The sequence below is a fragment of the Hippocampus guttulatus genome, chromosome 21, assembly GCF_054856545.1.
Source record: "Hippocampus guttulatus isolate MCC_2025c chromosome 21, RoL_Hgut_1.0, whole genome shotgun sequence".
NCBI classification, from domain to species: domain Eukaryota; kingdom Metazoa; phylum Chordata; class Actinopteri; order Syngnathiformes; family Syngnathidae; genus Hippocampus; species Hippocampus guttulatus.
This window is the reverse complement of record NC_141281.1, coordinates 11,306,372-11,329,767: the sequence shown is the minus strand read 5'-3', so window position 1 is coordinate 11,329,767 and position 23,396 is coordinate 11,306,372. Positions and strand designations below refer to the sequence as shown.

Below are 23,396 nucleotides of genomic sequence, written 5' to 3'. Positions count from 1 at the left end.
GCGGCCAGTCTAAACACTGCTCATGGAAATAGGCTACTGAAAAAAAAATGAGGAGGTTAGCTTTTAATCGTAATTGGAATCTATGATTCATTCATTTATGACAGCGAAATTAAGAGAAAAGTCCCCCCCTCCCCCGAAAAAGATTGCTCAACCATACGAATCAAACCAACATTTGATTGCTTTGTCCTTGTCCCACGTCTGTTTCATGGAAGTCGAACAAACCAGAAAGGCGCTCAGTTGAGGCCCTCCGGGCTCGAAGAGTATGACACTTCATGCTTTATTGAGATCAGAGAAAAGGTCAAACATTTCTCAATTATAAAAAAAATATATATATACATATATATATATATATATAATGATGACGCATATTTGGATGTCACCAGGCATACACAGATTGTGGACTGTCCGGTACATTTTGTACGCTTTGGTTGAGAGCCACGAGAGCAGCTAGCATCTAAATTTCGTTGCGGATGACCAAGATCAAAAGCATGACAAAACAATTACAGTTTTGTAACCACGACAGCGACAGCATAAATCAAAGTTTGGCCCATTTTGTAACAAATTGTCATGGATTTTTTTTTTTTTACTGGCCTGATAACAAGCTAGAACGGTGCCGAGTACAACCCCGAGGGCCAACGAAAAATCACCATTCACGCTTCATGTACTGAAAAAAATTGCAGAAAATGCACCAGTCAAAGACGCTGACGCAAGGGACCAAAAATGAAAAACAAAAACAAAAACTATATATTTTTTAAAATATTTCAAAAACTTGTACTCATGCCCATGTATTATTTATCCTCTGTGGAAATCGACAAATATTACTGCTTCTCACTGAGTGACCGTCACCATAGGTAACGCTGTCTGTAATATACTGCCCCCAAGTGGCCAAGGGCTGCATAACAAGAACTGCATAATTAATTAATCGTCGTGTTATTACAGTAAGTTTTTTTTTCTTTTTTCTTTTGGGTACAATAATATGGTATGGTATGTTACCAACAAAGATAACTGTGTTGGGTTTTGGGGTGTTAGAAGAGATGAATGCAATTTCAAATTTGCGAATTTCTCCATTGCGAGACAAATAAATGTTTTCTTATCTCATCAATTTCGTGATAAAGCAACAAATTCAATTTTTAAGTGGAGGCGCCACTGGGCAAACTTTGATTCCAAGAAAATGATTCGCCTTAAATGTACCATACAGTGGAAGAGGCGAGGGCAATCGATAGTAATCCCCACCATTTGTACAAATGCGATCAATACCGTACACTGAAAAAAAAAAAAAAAAGACGTCATGGAGAGCATGTGGACAAAGTTACGGTACTTGCCGGGGACGCCAGCGAGAAGAAAGAAGATAACTTCGCCTTAACTTTTTGATTGCCTCCATACGGAGGCAGAGCCAATCTGCTGATCCGTGACAAAAAGAGCCGGTTGATTGTTCACACAAACATCTCCTCCGGGCTCAATCTATCTCTCCCATTTGATTTCATTCCGTCCTTAGGTATTTGTTTCCGTCTGACCGAGGACCCGCCTTTTCAAGAGGTCCACTTTATCGGCAGCCAGGGCTTCTCGGAGGGCCGCGAAGAAGGCCAGATAGTGCGTCGTGTTGTGGAGCGTGAGCAGAACCCCCGCCAGCAGCTCATTGGTGGCTAGCAGGTGGTGCGCGTACGCTCTCGTGTGGTTCTGGCAGCAGTAGCAGCCACACCCCTCCACCAGGGGCCGGAAGTCGTCTCGGTACCTGGACAGTCCGCGGAGACGGTAAATCACTTGGGACAACGGAGCCATGGGCGGGTTGTGGCTGGGACGTGAAATGGCACAATAGCCAATTCAGGAGGCATTCATTCATATGAAGCATTAATTCCAGTTTCCGATCAAAGTCAGCAAAGGGAAGTTTTGGTGGATGTCTTGAAAAGATCATCCTGGGTGATTATTTTATAGCATAGAATGTGTTGGGAGTGATTTGTTTTTCCTCCCGAATCTGCGACAAGCAGATGATTGTAAATGCAAAACATGCGCTCCGGTTAAAGCGAGATACACACATACATATATTGGGGCAATTTTTTTTCCCAAACCCATTTACAGTCAAAGTCACGAAAAACTAAAGTAACAGATTTCTCGAAACGATCATCCTGAGCAGTTTGCATTTGGTGTGCGATGTGGCAAGAGTCTTTTTTTTTTTTTCCTCCTCAGGTTGCTCAGAAAATGGGCAAGGCGGAAATCTACTCTTCTTCTATATATTTTCTGGCAGTCTGGATGCCTTGAGATACTATGTTGCCCCTCACAGGTCAGTCTTGGTACTACAAAAGACATCCGGTTTGCGGCGGAGAGCTCCCTTTCAGTGAAGCGACCGTGTGTGTGGTGTGTTGTGTTGGTCAAGTCACATACACACGATGACACCAACAGCCACGATGCTTTTTGATTTTTTTCCCCTTTGTCCTGTCCTAAATATGGAAGTTATAAGTACCCCTGCATGGTCTTACCTTTTGTCTTTGAGATCCATCTCGAAGGAGGTCATGCGAGTCGGGTCATCGGGATGGTGATCTCCATTCTGTTCTGCTGTGCTTTCTACCCAAACAAAAGCAGACCCCCTCATTAATCCTCATCATCAGCTCATTTCCGAGCACATCCGCAGAAGCACGACCCCCCCTCTCTGTCAGCGCCGGCGGTGACAAGGAAATGCCAAAACATAACATCGTTTGACCCCTATTACGCGACATGGTCTCAACAGCTCATAGAACGAAATTACTTGTTGGTAATCGAGTTCAGACAAGCAACGGCGTGAGTTGGGTTCATTTAATGGAGGCGATGATTTTATTTTGCACTTAACTCATTCACTCCCAAAGACGTTTTTATACGTCTTTTCAGACTTGGTCCAGAATTGGCTGGTACTGAATGAGTTAATAAAGTACTTGTATCGTAGCGGGGGACCTTTATTGACTGCACTACGGAGAAGAGAAGGTGGCTATTGGTTTAAGGCGTTAATAAATTACACAAATAAACAAGTAAAGAGGGTCACATTAGTTTAAACCACTGTGTAAAAACTTTATTTAAAAAAACAAAAAAAACAAAAGCCTCATGAATCACACCTGAGCATTCATGTCTTTATTAGGGGTGAGGAGTTTATTTTTAAAAGCGGATTATTTCACTTATTTTGGTCACCATTATTTAGTCATTACGTGACATGCAGCTGAAACTGGCGCCGCTCAGATTTCACAGATGCAGCCGATAGCTGCTCAATTCGTTTTATCTGTCGCAAGCAATGCGTTGAAAAGAGAACGGCGGGCAACGCGTTTTGTTTGTTTGAAACGGAGCTGATGCGTTCAAGAGCGCATCAGATTACCGGCTGAATGCTTTCAGCGATAATTCAGATATATATACAGTATATATATATATTTTTTTTTGGTTTTGCTGTCGAGGTGCCTGACTGGGATATTTCTATTATTTGTTTACTTGCGTGTTTTACTGCACTAATTTGAGATTTTTTTTGGGGGGGGGGGGCATCCCTGACCATAAAACACAAATTTCCGCTGCACACCACACCTAAGAATTAAATGCAAACAGAGCACTCGGTTCTGCAGTATCAATTCACACCAAGAAAGCCTGATGTGCTTTTTCTTCCGTTTTGTCTGCTCGGTGCAATTTAAAGACAGAGGTTAATAACTGAAAGCACCTTTTGATACAACCATGTATTCCAAACTCAATTTAAGGAGCAACAGCGCTATTTCGTTTGACCGGGAGTTAAGAGATGCTGACTCACGCAGCTTTAGAATTTCATTTTCTTTTTTCTTTTTTTTGCTTCATCAACACTGTTCCGTTACTATACCTTGAACTTTCATTTCTCCTCGGTGCGAGTGGACTTATAGCAAATCTGGCGGTATCGAACAGCACTGACGACAACGCTCCGTCAAAGAGCACCGACCCCAAGAGCGACGGTGAGTGAGCGGGCCCCGATGATGAAAAGAGAAGTTACGGCGGTGGAGAGCGAGCAGGGGCCCCATTACCATACGCTCCGCTGTGTCAAACAGGACCCGTACCCCGAGGCCTCTGGCAGGGTTGCTTGTAATTGGTTGAAGGGGGACTGGGAATTCATTTTGAACACCGGCCGGTCTGCTCTCACCTCCATTACGTCTGTCGGTGCGGAATCAATTAGCGCCATCTTGACATGACTCTCACGTCGGGCGAGTTTAACGCAACCTTTTTTTTTTTTTTTTTAATGAAAAGGCTTGGCACCTTGTCATAACTCTTGTTAAGCTTTCTCACTTCGGTGGACAACGGTCACTAGGCATCATTGATTTACTTCCACCGCTGAATTTCCTTTTCCCTCCAATTACTTTTAAATGAGAGGATGACATTGGGGCTTTGGGTTGTGAACTTTGTATTGATCCAATTCTTTGAACGGCATTGACGGCGATCCTAACGAGGAGCGCAGTCGACTTTTTTTTTTTTCGGGGGGGGGGGGGGGGGGGTTCTCTATGGTAACCAGTGGAGAAAGGTCTTGGCCAACAAAGGTTTTATAGTGTTCAAGAAAAAAGTAATGATTTAAAAAATATATACCGGTACATGAAAAACTAACTATGGCAGCGTTCTCTTTTGGATGAGATTAGAGTGTCTCAAAACAATGTGGAGGCTAATGAACATGGCGCATCTCTGTAAATTCAATGGCGACCAGCAACATCAGAAGAGTTGTGTTACCTAAACAGTTGATCTGCTGTAATCCTGCTTTTTATGCCTACGTCACCAATATAGGCTACTTTTATATTGTACAAATTTTGGCATGATTATTGATTCATATTGTGAGATAGTTTCATCAACCAGGCCAGAAAAAGAAGCAAGTCGTAACCTTAATGTCCTCGGGTCACACATCCTATCGTACACATGTAAATATTAGCGAGCTGAGTGTGCTGCTAATATTGTAGACATAATGGCCGCCTCGTGAACCGATGACTTGCATACTGGCAGTTAAGTCATTGGAAGTCAAATGTGAGCCAACTGACAAGGAGTCATGGGGCAGACGCCGCGATCTGATCTCCTTTGAGGTTGACTTGCTTTACCACGCTTTTTGGTGGGAAAAAAATTTAATCAAAAGGAGGATTTAGAGAACCGCAATGTTACAAATGTCACCAATTTGCTTTTAACCTTTTTGTCCTCCATTTTAGATCCAGTGGATGCATGTGGTTGTGTGTGTGTGTGTGTGTGTGTGTGTGTGTGTGTGTGTGTGTGAGGGGGGGGTTGATATTTTAGTGAAGCAGGTCACACCGCCGAAGGGAAACAAAAGGGTAATTTTGCCACTAAAATGTGAACTCCGCAGCGTGACAGACGTGCTTGCATAAAAAATATAAAAAATCTATCTGGCTTTAACCAGATAAAACCGGAGTGTTCAAGACAGAAGTCTAATGTCGCTTTTTTTTTTTAAAGAGCTTTTTTATAAAGTAAAAATAACAGCTCAAGATCCACAAGGACAACGGATATGAAACATTTCAAAAAGGGCGTTTTGATATGGTATCTAGTATTGTTATAACGTGTCGTATTCACGTAATCAAACAGAACAGAAATATATCAAAAGTTTTGGCCACCTAAGATCCACGCCAATCGTCAGATAAAGGGGAACGTAACCCGTTTTGAGTTCCTTCGTAGATTGACCCGATTCACAATGTGTGTGCTCGTATCATGATCATTATCACACCGGGAGGTTCATATCGTGATAATAACGTATTGAACAATATATCCTACAAAAGGAAAAAGTCCTCCCACCAGAAGGGGGCGTCCCATCGCCGCTCTCCGGGTCGATTGCCGTGTCGAAGCGGAAGCAGAGGGCACAGCCTCGCTCAGTGACCAGGAAGGGGAAGAAGCCCTCAAACAGGTCCACGCCGGCCTCCACGCACGCCAGCACTTCGTCGGGTCGACCCACACCCTGCAGAAGCCTACAAGTGTCGCCGACAATTGCCATCAACAGCAACTAGCGACACGGGGGATAAAACAGCTGTGGGGGGGGGGGTTCACTTTTACTGCATAATAACGCCTTCTGGTTAAATCATGAGCATTTTTGCAGAATATTCCAGCTTTATTCTCCTTTTTCCTACGATTGCGTCTTTATTTTAAAATAAAAAGATGCTTGCAAAATTACAATTTTATTCCTGTGCAGAATTTTTCTCTCTCCTGTAATATTTCTACTTTTCCATTTTTGTAGAAAACAAGAAACAAAGATATATTTCTTATAAAATTGTTCATTATTATTGAATAGTTTTTTAAACATAAATTCTGAATTTATTCTCATAAAATAACTTTTTTTTTACCACTTCCTTTTTCACCTCCAATTAACAACTCATTAATTCCTAATTAAATTTTAAATCAATCCTAATCCATAAAAATATGAATTTTTAAATGTTTAAATTTATTCTGTTTAAAGTCAAAATTTTTTGGAAATATTAGTTTGTCATTCAAAAACAACTCGGTAAGATTTCATCTCAATTTTCAAAATTTACTCAGATTTCGTCTGGCAAAATTCAACTTTTCTTCTCTTTGCGAGAAAAAAAACATTTTTCACAAATTACAAAATTAGCTTGTGATATTAGTTGTAAGTCATAATTTGACAGCTATTATTTTTCTCCTCAACAACAAGCTCGCTGACGCTCCTCAGCCGAACCCAGGCATCCCTTTAAGCTTTTTAATTCTGACTTCACGCTTGTCAAATTGTGTCTAAATTCTCAAAAAAACGTACATACTCTCCCGATAATAGACACTAGATTTTTGTTGCTTACAATTATTGACTTTAAGTGACTGTTGTAATATTGTAACTTTAATTCTTGTCAATATAACTTCATTTCTTTTCTTTTTTTTTTCCTGGCAGTATTTCCACTTTATTCTTTTTTTTTCTTCTACCCTCCACCCCCTGAAAAAAAAAAAAGTCACACACGTTGCATATAAACACATGAGCAGCACTTCTCTGTAATCTGTCAGCACAAGTGCATTCTGTGCTCTCGCACTCTCTCTCTCTGGCCTGGCAGATAACGGGCTGCAGGCGTCAAGGTCGAGGCCAATTTAGCATTCGAGGGAGACGCTGCGCTCTAGTCGTATGGCGCGGGTAACTCTCGGAAGCTCCCGAGGGGTCTCTCTTACTTCATTGTATTAAAAAGAAAAAAAACAAAACAAAAAACTCTGATTTCATATTCCTGAAAACCCCCTTGGAACAGAGATGGAACAGATGGGGCTTATGTGAAGACCTCTTTAGTTCGGGTTCGTTATGCAGACACATTGACGTCGTGTACGTGGGCATGTAAACGTCAGGCCAATTGCGTGGGGGGGGGGGGGGGGGGGGGGGGGGGGGGGGACTGATTTGGAGCACTCCAGAAACTATCATTTGCATTATTAACATGGTACACGCACACTCGTGGAAGGAGCAAAACAACCTTGTACTCTCGAAATACAGTACACATATTCAAAGTAATCATGTCAAACAATTGACCAAATCAACTCGGACGCAACTCGCCCAACCTACTGGTTTGGCCGTAACAGACGAATTGTGTTGTCGAGCCGTCAATCAAGCCATGCTGCTCCAAAGACGGTGGAGAGACTCGAGTAAAGCGCATTCATTATTCATCAGTCAAGCAGGCTAATTCAGTGAGTGGAGGAGCCATGAATCACTTGCTTTAAGCTTTAGCATATAACAATCAGGTAATCATTGATAAGAACCCTCCCCAACCACCAATTTATGACTGGAATTCTATGATGCTGGTTGCTCACCTGGGTTTGTCCTCAGGGAGCTCCTTGATGACCGCGGCTATGAGCTGGCTCCTCAGGGCGCCGTTCAGGTGACCAGACTGGAGTCCGTCCAGGCAGAAGCCCGCCACGGGCCGCTTGGCTGTCTCCCTGGCCGAACGCGACCTCTCCTCCGGGACGTCCCCGCCCTCCACCACCCCGAAGAGCGCCGCTCCCTCCAGCTCCTAGCGACCGGTGGGGAAGAGCTTAGCAAAAAATAATTTTGGAAACAGGATACGTTGTCAGGACGACATTCGGATTCTTCATCAAGTCAACAATAATGATTTAATGACAATATTGATTAGAAATTGCAAAATGCATCTAAAACAGGGGTGTTCAAACTCATTTTTTTGTGGGCCACATTTTAGTTACCGTTTCCCTTGGAAGGCCGTTATGACCGAAACCAAATTTTTAAAAAGTCCATAATAACTCTTTATTCAACTGTTGTTCATGTTACTGTAATGGGGGCTTTGGTCACAAGAAACTGCTTATAATATGTCTCTAATTTATTAAATATGAGAATTTAATGTTTAATATTTATTGGTAGAGATTTTACAAAGCATCATGGAAGTTGACATGTTTGATTTGCTTTCGCGGGCCACATAAAATGATGTGGCGGGCCAGATCCGGCCCCCGGGCCTTGAGTTTGAAACCCGTGATCTAAACGGTTCACTCAACAGGTGTGCTTTGCTTGTTCTTTGTCTTTTTGGGGATGCTTGCTTGCTTTAAGCAAGGGCACGAGAGAGAGCAAAGGAAAAGAGTGCAATCTTACAAATGTGATTACTTTTTGATCAAAAAATTTATGTGACTATTTTTTTTGTCAAATCATTTTCTCACAATATTACAACTTGAGTTCATTTTCAAACTCAGTCAATTACGGTGAGGGAAAAGCAAAACAAAATCAAACACAAAAATAAAAATACAGTGTAAGCATCAGCGGCCATCCAATAATTCATAATGATGAGGAGGGCGCGTTCTATTTTTCTCCATCCTGAAAAGATAATCATCGTCCATCACAATAATGAGGATAATGGAGTAGCGCAAGCAAATGCGTACCAAAATAAATGCAGTCAAAGCATTATAATCAATATAAATTGTAAATTTCCCCAGTGTGGGACAAATAAAGGATATCTTATCTTATCTTATCTTATAATGACAGTCGTAGCGACAACAATAATAACAGTACTAAGATCAGGATCACGAGGATCATTAGAATACGTTTACAATATGAATTGATAGATGTCCTATTATCATCACGAGAATCATGGCAATATGGCGGAAAGGAAAGCATAAAAGTGTCAACAAATAAATGACAAGTATGATTCGATGAATGATATCAGTTTGACCATTTCATGTTACTACATTTAAATTAATAATAGTGCAGCGACTGACTCTAGAGAGTGAATAAAGTAGAGCAGTGGTATAAGGGATGTTTTGGGTAGACGCTTCCAGTACTTACGATGCCAAGACTTTTGCTTGCCTTAAGTATCAGTGGCTGGTATCGGCAGCCACCACGAGTGCCCGATACCTTAAAATGAGTGTGGTATCACTACTCCCCAATCCCTATATGGTATGTAGTATACTATATTGTTAAAAATATTTAACAGTTATGCAAGTTACAGCGCACTGCTTGGACAGCTCCTGAAGCTCTTTCAATTTACGTTGCATCATTTCCGATGGGAGAAAAGCTTTTCATATTAAAACTGGGCCGCACCTGCGACGCCTGGTGCACCAGCAGACACTCATCCAAGTGGGCCAGGGTCCGCTCCACCGATTTGCGGACCCTCTTGCGGGAGGTGTTGTCCTGCCAGGTTTCGCCGTCGGCCATGCTCACGTAGCAGTCGGGCTGCAGCAGCTTCTGCAGGGCCATGAATTTGGCTGCCGTCAGCTCGATGCGCCCGCCGCTTCCCCATACGGACACCGTCTACACGCCAGTCAAAAAAAGGACACACTTGAAATGGCTCACTGTTCATTTCAGAGGGGGGGGAAAAAAGACCCTGTGCCAACTTAGTGGTTGTAGTCTGTACTTGGGCAAGGACATTTTAAATGTTTTTTAACCAATTCATCGATTAATTGAAAAAAAAAAAAAAAAAAGAATTGACAGATAAACAATTAGTTGCTGCCCTAATCCGATCTGAATAAATACTGTTGTGCGGCTTTTTAACCTGCTTTTTTTTCCTGTTTCAAATATTTTAGATGGCATCTCTTTAAATTTGCTCCAAAACCATGAAGGAGAAATTAGAACCTGAACCAGACAAATGGACTCAGAGCAACGAATGAAAAAGAAAAGCAGACTGTCTAACCTTGTTGGTTGTGTAGCCAGTGGGGCTTGGGGTCGCAGGGTCATTCAGTGTGCAAAATAAAACTGTGTCATGAAGACCTGCGGTGAACAAAAGGTTACGAGGGGGGGAGGGTTGCTTCATGAATACAAACAGTGGGGCAAATGATTGCGGAATTTGTCACGGAAACATAATAATAATCCCACGTTGTCCTTATAACATATGACACTGGAACAATTCCAGGAGGCGGCAAGAGCTCGCAAGCGCATACACGTTCAGAAAACACTGTTGAATGAGGTCACCATTTCAGGGCATTTCTATGAATAATACACAGTACATAAGCTCCTCAATAGGCTCTTCGGCATGAAATTCAAGGACAAATCACATCAATGGTAACTCCACCTAGGACAAAAGTTAACCACTCGAATAGTTTCGAAAAGTTGAGGAGGAGGAGTTCGAGGTCGCAAGTTTGGCTTCACGAGTTCAGACTGTATTATAAGGCGTGCTATAAGATATTTTCCGGAAACCGGACCACTCAAAGGACAGCATTTCCAAGGTATCCGTCAAAATTAGGTTTATTCACCTCTTTAACTGTGAGGCATAAGCGTGTCCATCTTTCACCCTTGACATTTGTTATCGCTTTGTGGCTGTACAGCAACATGGCGAGTTTTCAGATGTAATTATTCTGACATGACTGATGTGCAGTCAAATAAGAAACCACAGTTGACACAAGATGGTTGGACTTGTCCTTGACACTTTGAAACTTTTGGACAAAAGGGTTTTGTGAATGGTTGGACTTGTCCCCTACATTTTTGAAGCTTTTGGACAAAAGGGTTTTGTCAACTTTAAGGGGCATTTATGCGAGATGAATAATAACGTCCAAGTGCAATACAACTTCAAACTGTACTTTCATTATCAGTAAAACAGATTATTTTATTTATAAGCTTTGAAATGTGATTTTTCCCCAGCGTACACAGCTTGTCTCTCAGTTGACATGGGTTTCCTTGACACCAGGCATACAGTTCATGCCACTAGTTCGTTTTCGTCTCCCTTTTAGACAAGAGCTTTGAAATCATGAAAAATTTTCTAAATAAATACCGACTCAAACCTGTACACATACGCAGGTGTATTAATAGCATTTAATAGTCACATATGATTGCACGACTATCTGTGCCCTATGTGTTGTGTTGTGTTATTTTGACTTCAAAATGGCGCCGCGAGAGTGGCTGCCTTTCCAGCAGCTCCTATATTTTGTTGTTCTACTGCTTCCTTTCATAACTTTGCTGCTGTAAATTGGGAATTTCTCCATTGCGAGACTAATAAAGGTTTTTTTTTCTTATCTTATCTTATATTCTTTGTGAACTATTAAAAGATTGTTTACCCAAACAATGTCCCTTTCAAAATACCTGAAAACTTCTTAAATCCTTCCTTGAATTCCTCCAACACTTCTTGGTGCTCTGCTCTGCAGGAAAATCCAGATGGATTATATCATTCACGATACAATATGTGAGAAATAAAATTAGCATCATGTTTTTGTGCTGGGCTTACAAATGGTCCAGTGAGACCTGAGTGACAGAGGGAAGCTTGTCCAGGTTGTGCAACGTATCTTGGGTTAGGTGTGGCACTGTTCCACAGCGACTGTACAGCAGACAGCCCGGTACCTCCAGGGATTGCTGTCCGGTCCTGCCGAGCCCCTTGAGGATACCCAGGCGGCTACCTCCTTGGAGAACTCGAGACAACTCGAGCTTCATCCAGCCAACAGCCATGCGGCGAATAAACAAAGTTTCGCGAAGCACGTGAATTAGGAACTTAGCTAGTAGCCCGGGGTTCTTTGCACACTTCTTTCGTCACGGAATGTAATTATTACCTCCCCAAATACTTACATGAGGAGAAATATGATGACTTACTGAAAAAAAAAATACTGCCGTCTTAGAATTATCGCCCACTTTCACCGTTTTGTCGTGAAATTTCAAGGCGAAGAGCTGTGATGTCATCATAAAGCGACTTGAACAACTCGCCTGGCAAACCAAACATTATTACCGTTCTCAAATCTCTCCCGTGGCCATTACGCCAAAATATTTGGAATTGCTTTGATATTTATTCCGTTTCAATATATTCCTTTTACATTTCGTGATTCTTACGGAGTTGCCACGGTTACCGGAGGGACGCCTAAGGGCCCAAATGCATTGTGGAAAACATAGTCCAAATATAAATTCCTGTCACCACAAAAAAATGTTTAAGAACTACATTACCCAGAATCCCTTGTCAACGTGTTTGATATTTGTTCTGAGTTTTTTTTTTAATAATAGGGCTAGAACTCGACTTTTCTGGAAGATACCGATGGCAATTCAAAGACAATGCAGAAATATATAATTAATTATTGCATCTTCATAACAGATGGCCGCATTACCCGGCCCTGAGCCTCACTTGTTCAAGATTAGGAAGAGCACTGGCAAGAATGGCAGAGCAAAACCATCAGCATCCAAGGTATATGTCCTCCATACTAAACAAATAGCATATGAACACCATTCTTTATCCTAAATCCTCCCTAATACGTTCTCTAATCTATAAAAGAAAGCCTTAAAGGATTATTAAAATGAATGAATGTGACATTTGGACATTTATGATTTTTCCAGCTAATCTGCTGATTTAAGGAAACGGGCTCAGGCTTCTCTGGAACTAATCCGCTGATATTGGTCCAAGGTGTTCGTGAGCTTTTTTGAAAAAGTTAAGAAGGCAACCTTTTTCAGATCAAGACCTATATTATACCCATCGTTTACAGCTTTTCGAACTTTTGACAATTTGCAATCGGATGCACTGTATATAAATGGACCCGGAGCCCATTTTGGGATTCACACCTACATTTGTAAAACGTACTAAACAGTCTAATGAAATGTAAACTTGTTGAGTGAAAGTTTTGCTGATACTAGCTTCATCAATTTTAGGCCAGCGTCAATTATTTGCAGAAATTCACTATTTGTTGTCGCTTTGGCCCTTGTCCGCTGCAAGTAGTTTAACTTACAGATTCTAATTAAAAACAATAATGTATATGAAATCATGTAATTTGCTGGTCAAATGTTGGTTACAATTACTGCCTGAAAGGCTACTGAAGTGATTATTGGTCCTTGCTTGCAAAGTCTCAACACGTCTACACTAGATTTGTTTTTGCTTCTATTCCAGAAGCATGCAAACAAAGAGGACATCGATCACTGGAAAAAGGTGGGAAGCACTTATTGGGCTGCAGGGTTACGTGTTACGTCTCAGCATCTGTTTACTGCTGGAACAAGCGTTCCACCTGAAGGGATGCTTATTGAGCTTATTACATTTCTATAAGCATTTGGACTATATATTTCAGCGTGCCTTGCATATGGCCACTTTTCCAACATTATTTTCTCACTTTCCACGTTTGCCAGCGAGTTGAGAAGGCCTCGGAATTCGCCCTGTCTGAGGTCTTCTTCCCCAGGAGAGCCCAGACGGGAAGCAAAAGCTTGGCCATGGCCCTGCGGAGCTGGGAGCAGCTGAGAGATCATGACGAAGCCTACGCTGAAGGTTGGGGTTAAAAAAAAAAAAAGTCACCACAGAAGTGACGAGGGCTGTGCTAATGATGCGGTGGGGTGTCGCAGCTCAGACCCTGTTGGGAGACTGGCTAGACAACACGTGGAAACCAGAGTTGGATTTGGAGACACATGGCCTGACATGTGAGAAGGGGTGCCCGGCCACGCCGCCGCCCCCTGGATTAAACTACGACAACTTTGATGGTAAAACACTCACGAACATTCTTAACTGAGATCAGTGTGATAAAATGTAATAAAATTGAAATAAAGTAAAAGTACTCTCCCTGTGAAGAGGCAAAACTGGCACATAAGTGTCAACTTTATGACTAAAATAGAGTAAAACTACTGGCCGTCAGTAATGGAAAGGGACTAGGAAGGGTCTACTGGTGCCATCCAAGAAAAACAAATAAAAAAGTAAGGCGCACTTTTGGCGCTGGGCTTGACATGAGAAAACCCGATTCAGATCTATACCACCACCTGGCTGATGAAGAGGATCACTGTGCCGTCGAGAACTTTCTCCAAGACCTGAAGAAGCAGAAAGTGTTGGATGGAGGGATGATGGAGAAGCTGGTGTCGGACGGCGGCGGAACCAACAGGACCTTCATGGACCCCGTCGTCACCATGGAGCTGCGCCACCGGCAGGTAAAGCGGCAACTGAATCTGTTGTGTTGAAAGAGGTGCGTGTCTTAAAGCGTTTGGGAAAGGCTGATCGACACAATTTGTTACTGGCTAATTGTAAGAACATTCCCCACCTCTGATTCACACCAGGGATCACTCACCAGGCCAGGCCCCGCCTTCTAAATCCATATCCACTCAAAAGTCACAGCTGTAGAGTAGAACTTGAAGAAGCCGAGCTGAAGGGGACAAAATTAAGACGCATATGTTTAATAATGCAAAATCTATTTTTACCCGATGGGATACTTGGTAGAATATTCAATTGTAAAAAACATTCAATATCTGCAGCACGAGTGTAATGTCCCTCCGGTGCGTGTAAAAGGTGCGTGAGAACAGAGCCCTCAACGAGGAGGAGGCCAAGATGAGGCGAGAGCAAGAGCAGGAGGAGAGGAAGAGGCAGGAGGCCAGGAGGAGGCAGCAGGAAAGGGTGCAGCAGGAGATTGTCAGGATGCGGCGGCAGAGGGAGGAGAGGAAAGCCCTGGAACAGCGCCTCAGATATAGGTAAGGCAGTATCGGCAGTAAAATGAAATGCAAAACTGAGATTCCAAAACAAAAAGAAATCCAGAAAACACACACACGTTAAGTCAAAGTAAAAAAGTTAAGTCAAATAAAGTAAAACATGTCCAATTAAATGTACCAAGCAAATAAAACAAGTCAAGTAAAAAGTCAAAACAAAATAGAAAAGTAAAAATAAAAGTCAAACTAAACTAAATCTGAAAATCTCAAAAAGAAGTCAAATAAATTTAACAAGACAAAACAAAATGACTAAAGTAGCAACGTTTAAAAAAAGAAAAAGTCCGGTAAAATAAGAAATCAAGGCAAGTCGGCAGGGACGTGCAGAGGAGGGGGGCTGTGGCCCCTAGTGGCCACCCGCCACTGTCTTAATGGCACACTTTGAGTAAAGGAACGGCATGTGACATTGTTAAAATTGTTTCAAATTGACTTTTGACGAACTATTGGAATAGCCTCGAAATGACAGCAACCTGCAGGAAATAATTTCAAAGCCAATGACACACAGCCGTGGTATCAAGTGACTATGAAGGGAACCAAAAAAAGAAAAATCAGTCAAGGACCCACTCCATGTCAGTATAGATGTGAATTACGAGGCATTGCGAAATTAATTTCACCCATAAGGGCCCTTATTCAAGTTCAAGTTCAAGTCAACTTTATTGTCAAATGTGCTCTACGTGCAACATACAGCACAGATGAAATTTCTTTCCTCTCAACCACAAGAAAGAGAGGAGCCGCTGCGGGTGCCCGTGCCGCTATGACAACCAAGAAAGAAAAATTCATTTACAATGTACCCAACTACTGGGAAAGATGTAAAATTGGCAAAGTCCCGACTCACGTTCTATCTTGTTAGATGTTAGCATACTAACTGCTAGCAGGTTAGCATTCGATCTCGCTGCTTTTTCTTCACTTGCCCACACATTGTCGCTTTCACAGGGATAGACTGGAAGGTCAATGGACATCCAAAAGCATCCAGCCAGCACCTTCATCTCTCACAATGCAGCAGCAGCAGCAGCCAGAAGAAAACGCGCAACGGCGCCAAGAAAAGAAAGTTGAAATCTTTGTTCACCTGCATAACCTGAAGGTCAGTTATTGGTGATGACTTTGTGTTCGTGGAGCTCGCAGTATATTTACCGTTGGCGTGGCAGTGTCTGCAGAGGCATTTCTCACGATGGTACTCGGCGGTGATGGAGCAGAGGCTGCGTATGGGGAAGGCCAAGGCGCTGTGCGACTGGAAGAGGCAACTCGGGGCCTGGCAAGCATGGCGGACCGTCATGTGGGCTGGAAGGAATCAGCGGGAGGTGTCAAAGACCGAGGAGGAGCTCCGCACTGAAAACAGGCACATTAAAAAAATAAATAAAAATTGTGGAGCAGATACACAATTTTTTTGCTTTTTGTAAAACACTCGAGAGGACACAAGATGTCGAAAAAGCCCTGTCTAAATAGAAAGGTTGTAACTGGTGTCACTGAAGTATGTAAGTAATACAATGAATACTATTGGGTCAAAAATTTTGACCAAAAAAAAAAAGGGGACTGACGCACAACTATCTGTGTTGTGTTGTAAACCCAAGTGGTGTATCGGTCAATTTTTTCCCCCATATTGGGTTATTATTTTATCTACTGTTTTTAGAGTGTACTTTCAGGTGGGAGCGTTATGACATCAATTAATTTGTTTGGGGAACGCGCTAAAAAGAATGAATTCAACAATTGGCGACAGTTTTGAGCAAGGTGAATTGTCCGACAGAGACACGCCAACATGGAAGTCCTAAAATAGTTGGCTGATTACCGTATTGGCCCGAATATAAGACGGCCGTGATTATAAGACGACTCCCTCTTTTTCAAAACTCAAGTTTGAAAAAAGACTTTTTGAACACCAAATTTATTTTTATACAGAAAATAATTACAGTACATCTGAAACAAATGATTATAACAATATATTTGAGAGGAAAAGCATGTTATTTTGCCTCATTCAAATCTTAATATCTGAACATTTAATTATGTAAACTAAAGTGCAATCACATTCGTAAATGAATGGCTTCTGGTTTTTGAAATGTAAATTACATCATAACTTCTCAGCTGCCGGTTAACCTGGCCGATCATCGACCCACCTTTCTCCAGATTGTCACTCCGTTTCTCCATTTTCTGTTATCTCTTCTATTATTTTCTTCTCTTTTCTTTCTTACCGCTATGTTTTATTTTTCTTCTTCGTGCTACCGCTATTTTTATTCTTTGTGACAGGGGTTCACTTTGGCCTGGGGAGTCAAGTTCAGCATTCGCTTCAATGATATCTGGCGCCATCTAGCGTCGTGAATGGGTATATAGTCTAGACCCTGAATATAAGACGACCCCCACTTTTTCAGTCTTATGTCAATGCAAAAAACACCGTCTTATATTCGGGCCAATACGGTACTTTTGACCTCACAGGAGAATGAACTCGAGCAGAGAATTGGGGATACCAACTCCACAGTTCCTTTCAATGTCCCAATACTTTTGTTTATGTATCCTTCCTCCAGACAACGACAGCTGGCCGAGGAAAGCGACCGGAGGCGGTTGCAACGACGATACCTGCACGAGTGGCGGCTGTGGTGCCGGCAGGAACGCGACCAACGCGAGCTGCTGGCCCAACAGCAGGAGACCCGGCGCAAGATGGCCGCTCTGATCGACGCAGCCACGACGGGGCAGTTCAAACCCCCAGACACGCTGACAACTGACCCGCCAGACAACACGGGAAAGGTACGCGCCCCCAAAATAGCTGTCATGGGCATTTTGTCCATAAAATCCACTGTTAGTACGCACGCACCTTCTAACCTTCCGGCGGACGGCCCAAATGCGTCAACGACACAATTTTCCCTCAACTGTGAAAGCGGCTTATGAGGTGAGATGTGTATATTGAGGGCAGGGTGGGGCACGGAGCAGATGGAAATACGGCTCCGGGATATGAAATAGAAGGTGGGAGAATAGTAGAACAGAGCTCGGGGGACAGAAGGAAGCGGCGAGCGGGAGATGAAGTTAGATGGTGTAGAGGTCATTGTGGAGGTTGGGCTCATAATCAGGTTTTGCGCCAGTTATCTGTGTGGATTGTGAGCCGGAGGGGTTTTGGGTACAGACGGTCGATTAAGTCATGGAGGAGTAATACTGTACATGCTGATAGTTGTACTGTACTGCAGTTCCAGTGAATTGAACTCTGAATGTTTTATTGAGCAAACAAAACAAGAGATTTTACACAAGCGATGGGCAACTGTTGGCCAGTGGGACCACACTCTTGAGTGGACACTTCATTAATTAAAGAAAAAAAACGTTTTATTTGTCATTTTAAAAAAAATTATCCAGCATTTTAATTTGGGGAAATTTTAATTTTATTAATTCAACTAATACTTCAAAAAATGCTAATATGCATTCAATGGAGGTTATATAGTGTATAATTTTAAAAAAAATAACAGATAGGGGGGGCTTGGGAAAAATCCCAAATATGGAAAAAAAAATGTTGGGGGGGAAAAAAAAAGGAAAAAATATTTTTTTGCTGATCTGGAATGTTATGCAGGACTTCAATGGGTTCTTGCATTTAATGTTAGTTGATTAAAAAAATAAATGGGGGGAAAAATACAGTATATGTTCTAAACCATTTCTAATTGCGTTATGATAGTGGATCTTTTAGACATTTGAAAATGTATTATCAAAAATAAAATATATCAAAAAGTCATATTTTGCATAGATTTGTTCCATATTTAAAATAGCGTATTGCTCATAGATCTGGTTTGGAAGGGCGTGGTCCTATGTGGCCCCGAAAGTACCAATGTGGAAAAATTATGCCTCCCTCTTGCATTTCAATGCTCCATCCCTGTTTTAGCCGATTCAGTCCCCCAACAAAAGTTGTGAAAATATTTTTACGTAAGCCTCTTTGTCATGACCCGCAGGATGATCCCCAGAAGCCCATCAAGACACGTACTCGAGTCCATTTCAGCCGCCCCAAGGAAGCCACTACGGAGGCCCAGCAAGGAGACCAGGAAGCAGACAAGCCCAAATCCGACGATGAGTCGGCTGACCCAAAGACAAAAACCTCGCACGGAAGCCGCTTCGAAAACCGCCACGCCACCCAGAAGAAGATCATCATGCAACAGAGGAGGCAGCTCAAAGAGCAACAGGAGGAGATTGCAAAGCTCAAGCGGGAGAAGGTCATGTCTGATTGGCAGCTGGAGGCTCGCAAGACTTCTGCTTCCAGACAGACGCCACAGCCAAGGTGGGATTTTTTTTCTTTCGTCAATCGTCCGGCTGACCGGTTTAAAAACTAAGTTGCTATTGTTGCAGAGCGCCGGCGGAAACAGCTGAACCCGATAGCCCTGATGCACCCCCGTGGCAAAAACCAAAGCCACCGACGTGCCCGATCATCTCAGGTCAGTCCTTCAACACTGCGGCTCGGAAAAAGTGCACGACGGTCACATTTTACAGCCAATATTTCTCAATGGGATGTACACAAAAATCCGAATGATCATATCTTTGGATTTGACATCATAATTTGTTTTGATTTCATTTTTGCTTTAGTTTTTTTTATTCTGTTTTTTAGGGCGGATTTGTTCGTTTTAATCCATTTATTTTTTCAAAAATGCTTATTTTTTAGTTGTGTTTAGGTCTGGTTTTAATTAGCTTTTTTTTTTTTAAACAAATGGAGTATTTGTCAAGTCCAAGATAACAACTCCAAAGGTCACTCAGTACTGTGTAATTCAGTAAATTACAATTTTGAAACGACCGTGTGACTGACGTTCCCTCTTCTGTACAGACAATAAATCCATTGAATACAAAACCCCAAACAGAGGACATTTTTGCTGTACTAATTTGGTTTGATAAACGCAAGACGGCGGAGTTTCGGTTAGTTATCATGTCTTCAACCCCGTCAGGGACAGCGGTCACTACAGTGGACAGCTCATCATGTTATCAGGTTACAGGGTGCATGAAAGGGTTCAAATCAGATTTTTGTGAATGAAAATCATTTTTATTTGATTTCATTCGCCCTTTTTTTTTGTTGTTGACAATTTCAGTTTAGTTATTTCTTGAGTTGTTGTTAACTCGAATAACCTAGATGATCTTATTCTCAGCCATGGAGGAGCGAGCCCGCGTCCGTGCCGAGCGAAAGAAGCAAACGGAGGAACTGAAGAGAGTGAAGGAAGAGGAAAAACAGGTCGGAGGGAGGCAAGAGTCAAACATGGACTGTTCAATGCCTCTTGTTAAAATGCCGACTTGTTTCATTGAGGCGGAGATGAAGGCTGCCGAGGAGCGGAAGCTGAGGGAGGAGGAGGTGGAGAAAGCCCAAAAGCTCCATGAGAGAAGGTTGGCCAGGATGGTGAGATGCTTCCTGGACTCACGATAATGCCGTTTCAAAAACTAATGAATGAGTGAAAGAACAAACTTACAAACTAAAAACTACACAAACTAGCTAAAGATCTCCAAGTGTGGTTCTCAATCGGTTTGAAGTCAGGGAATGAAGGTGGCCATATGATGAGTTTTTCCCCATCCCATCTAAAGCTTCCAATTATTTTTTCTGCATAGCATGAGACTCCATGCATTTTTTTTTTTTTGAACTGCTGAGGGCACAATTCTTCGTTCAACCGCACAGCAGGACACGCTCAGTCAGAAAGTTCACTTCATATCATTTTGGCACCTTCAGGCACCCTTAAGGGGCCTACCCGTTGATCTCACTCTCCGTTCTTCTGAAACATCACCCTGCTGCCTTGCTGTGTAGAAGGAAGAGGAGAAACTGAAGCAAATGAAGCAAGAGCGGCAACTCCTGGATCGGGCCCGTCGCCACTACGACAGACAGGTGCTACGTCGCCGAGGCCTGGCGCCATGGAAATGCCTCATAGAGCTCAAGCAGGCCAATGAAGAGGTAGCTGCCCCCCCCCTTTTTTTTTTTTTTGATTGACAGCTCACTAACCACTTGTTACTTTAACTTCAAGGCACTTCGGAGGATTTCCGACCTCCAAGTTCCAATTAGATAGAAACGACATATATTTGAATAATAAAATCCTCGCCTCGTTGGACATAAAATTCATATGCAGCGCCTGCTTGCGTGTGTGTATATGTTTGTTAGCTGGAAGATAAACAAGAGATGCATCTGTTTTTCAAAAAGCAGACTGAATGTTTGGGGGGGCTCAATTGAGATCATCTCACCTCACGGCTAAAAAGCCGTTTGCGCACGATTCTAACGTCAATCACATTTTCAACTCGAAGCGGCTTGTCGTGATACCCAATTATGCAGAGGTGTCATTATAATTCATGCTAAGTCATAAACTGATAATGGTGAGAAATCAAAGTCGTAGAAAAAAACAAAGAAAAAAAACTACATTTGGAACAATTTATCTTTTTTTTTCGTTAAATGTATCCGTTTTAATAAAGTAATATTGTATTGAAATCAATGATACAATTTTCATAATCCCGAATTAATTCTTAATATTTTCTTTGTCGGACATTTGAGTGGCCTTTTATTGTGGGCAAGAGGAATCATCTGTGCCGCTATAATTTTCGACATGCGACGCATGTGAAGTGGATGGATTACCTCGCCAAAGGTCAAGTGCTGACTATCGCAAATATTTGAAAGAAATATACCCTTTTGGTGTCACATATTTGAGTGAAGCTCATGAAAAAAAAAAGCAGAAAAAAAAGATGCATTTATATTTTTGTCCAGCATCCATGAATATCCGGAAGGAAGATATTAGTAGCATTAGTTCATACCCTTGCATCGTTTCTGTTTGACCCCTTTTTACCGGCTGCCAGCGGGCCGAAAATCATCACTCGGACTCCCTCCTGAAGCGATGCCTTCTGCGATGGCGCCACTTGACGAGGGAAGCTCTGTCTGAGAAGGAAGCTCGCGCTGACCAACTGCACCACAGACTTCTACTCCGGAGGAGCTTAAGCTACTGGAAAAGAGTGTGTATACACACACACACACAAACATGCAGGCACTCGATCAGGATTGCAATGGTCCATGCTCTGGCAGTGACTAATCTCCACACTGCCTGCACTCCATCTTATGTTCCCTACGTGAGAAAAGAAGCTCAGCTTGGACTTTCTGGTTAATACAAGTCCAGCCTTTATCACGTTACTCCACACTGGAAAACGTGAAGACGATGAAGCATGGTAATAAAGTGAAGCCAGATAGGGGCGGTTAGACGTTATGAACACATTTCTAGTTGAGCCCTGATATGTTGCGGCGGCCATTTTGAGTCGTTTACGTCAGGCGGAAACGGTGGGCAACTGGTTAGCGTGTCGGCCTCGCAGTGCAGAGGCGCCAGGATCGATTCCGGCTGCGGATTTCCTGTGTGGAGTTTGCATGTTGTCCCTGAGCCTGCGTGGGTTTTCTCCGGGTGCTCCGGTTTCCTGCCACATTCCAAAAACATGCGTGGCAGGGTAACGGAACACTCTAAATTGTCCCTAGGTGTGAGTGTGAGCGCGGATGGTTAGATGTCTACCTGTGCCCTGCAATTGGCTGGCAACCGGTTCAGGGTGTACCCCGCCTGCTGCTCGTAGACAGCTGGGAAAGGCTCCAGCGCACCCCGAGAGGATAAGCGGATGAGAAAATGGATGGGTGTGCAGTATATCCTATCGATTACTCAATTGCTTCAATGGGTTATTGCCCCTCCCCCAATTTCAAGGCAGAAATTTTTGTCAACCAACTTTTGTGGTTGATTGAGCCATTTTGTTCTCCCTGGCTCTAATAACAACATATAATAGAACCTAATTTGAGCAGATTTGTTATTTCAAGTGCGGCTCAGGGCCCTGCGCACCAATCAGCGGTCAAGTAGCAGCTCTCAGTAATATTGGGTCTTCGCGGAGGATAAAGAATGCGCCTCGTGAGCATTTTTATGTCTGTGTGTGGGAGAACATCTAATGGACCATCCAATTATAAATGATCCAATGTTGCTACCTTCGTGGCAGCTGGAAGACCTGCGGCTCCTCCAGGAGTCGCAGGCGGATGTCTTCTGTCGCGCCCACACGCTGAGGAGGTTCCTGCGAGCTCTGCAGGACCACGTGATCCAGGAGAAGTGGCTGGCGCTGGAACATCAGCAGATGGCAGAGGAGCACGACAACAGGTCTGGAAGAGCGCGCTTTTCACCTGGAACTCGAAGTTCGCGGTTATTCAGCAGTGCAATAAGTGTCGCCGCTGCCAGATGATGATAAATGAGTTTGGAATGAAAAAGGCCGTTGAATCACTTGTGATCCCGGCGTCCGCGCGGTCAATTAGGTCGGAAAGCATGCGCAATGTTTTCCTGCTGGGGGTGTGCCATCAGAACAATGTGTTTTGATGACATCGGTTTGCATAACGCAAACTAGCAGTGAGCAAGGAGTAGTGGGGAGGGGCCGCACAAGCGGGGAAGTCTCTTTTATTTTTTTTAAGTTTGCTCACTAACAAAGACATGAACAATTTCAAATCTTTTTTTTTTTTTGGTCTGACTTCAGAGCGGCGCTCCGGCGATGCTTCCAGGCCTGGAGGCTGCTTCCTTGTCTGGAGCGCAAGGAAAGGGAACGCGAGGAAAGACGCGAGAGACTTTGCAGAAAAGTGAATGAGGTGCTGCCCAGTTTTTGGTCACGTCCTCTGTGAAAAGCCCGGCGGCGGACCAACTCACAAAGGCGTCCGTAA

At 42.9% G+C, this 23,396-nt stretch overlaps 2 protein-coding genes across 3 annotated transcripts; one reads left to right on the top strand and one right to left on the bottom strand.

The window, feature by feature from the left end:
* Positions 1-237: 237 nt before the first annotated feature.
* qtrt2 (queuine tRNA-ribosyltransferase accessory subunit 2) lies at positions 238-13,451 on the bottom strand. Of its 2 annotated transcripts, XM_086101857.1 has the most exons (9): positions 11,912-13,451; positions 11,577-11,773; positions 11,435-11,490; positions 10,053-10,129; positions 9,464-9,673; positions 7,735-7,934; positions 5,746-5,915; positions 2,475-2,559; positions 238-1,732 (listed from the first exon to the last, which is right to left on the bottom strand). In XM_086101857.1, exons 1-9 carry the CDS (start codon positions 12,023-12,025, stop codon positions 1,492-1,494), a joined length of 1,350 nt encoding a protein of 449 aa, XP_085957983.1. In that variant the 5' UTR covers positions 12,026-13,451; the 3' UTR covers positions 238-1,491. The 2 variants fall into 2 exon arrangements, with proteins under 2 accessions (XP_085957983.1, XP_085957984.1); XM_086101858.1 differs by having other exon boundaries at positions 11,577-12,030.
* On the top strand, positions 12,320-23,357 carry ccdc191 (coiled-coil domain containing 191). The gene is made up of 17 exons (XM_086101860.1): positions 12,320-12,515; positions 13,209-13,247; positions 13,442-13,577; positions 13,652-13,786; positions 14,046-14,224; positions 14,580-14,758; positions 15,704-15,851; positions 15,916-16,106; positions 17,281-17,500; positions 18,682-19,004; positions 19,073-19,158; positions 19,858-19,940; positions 20,013-20,102; positions 20,502-20,645; positions 21,533-21,685; positions 22,694-22,848; positions 23,216-23,357. Exons 1-17 carry the CDS (start codon positions 12,426-12,428, stop codon positions 23,355-23,357), a joined length of 2,493 nt encoding a protein of 830 aa, XP_085957986.1. The 5' UTR covers positions 12,320-12,425.
* The last annotated feature ends 39 nt before the right edge of the window (positions 23,358-23,396 follow it).

What these genes read in the sequence shown, in the direction of transcription:
- ccdc191 (XM_086101860.1), top strand. Translation starts at nt 12,426, where the DNA reads ATGGCCGCATTACCCGGCCCTGAGCCTCACTTGTTCAAGATTAGGAAG. An exon ending in AGAGAAGGTTGGCCAGGATG is followed by an intron (nt 20,103 to 20,501) that starts GTGAGATGCTTC and finishes CTTGCTGTGTAG; the next exon opens with AAGGAAGAGGAGAAACTGAA. An exon ending in GCTTAAGCTACTGGAAAAGA is followed by an intron (nt 21,686 to 22,693) that starts GTGTGTATACAC and finishes CCTTCGTGGCAG; the next exon opens with CTGGAAGACCTGCGGCTCCT.
- qtrt2 (XM_086101857.1), bottom strand. Translation starts at nt 12,025, where the DNA reads ATGATGACATCACAGCTCTTCGCCTTGAAATTTCACGACAAAACGGTG. An exon ending in AGGATTTAAGAAGTTTTCAG is followed by an intron (nt 10,130 to 11,434) that starts GTATTTTGAAAG and finishes TGTTCACCGCAG; the next exon opens with GTCTTCATGACACAGTTTTA. An exon ending in CTCCCTGAGGACAAACCCAG is followed by an intron (nt 5,916 to 7,734) that starts GTGAGCAACCAG and finishes CGACACTTGTAG; the next exon opens with GCTTCTGCAGGGTGTGGGTC.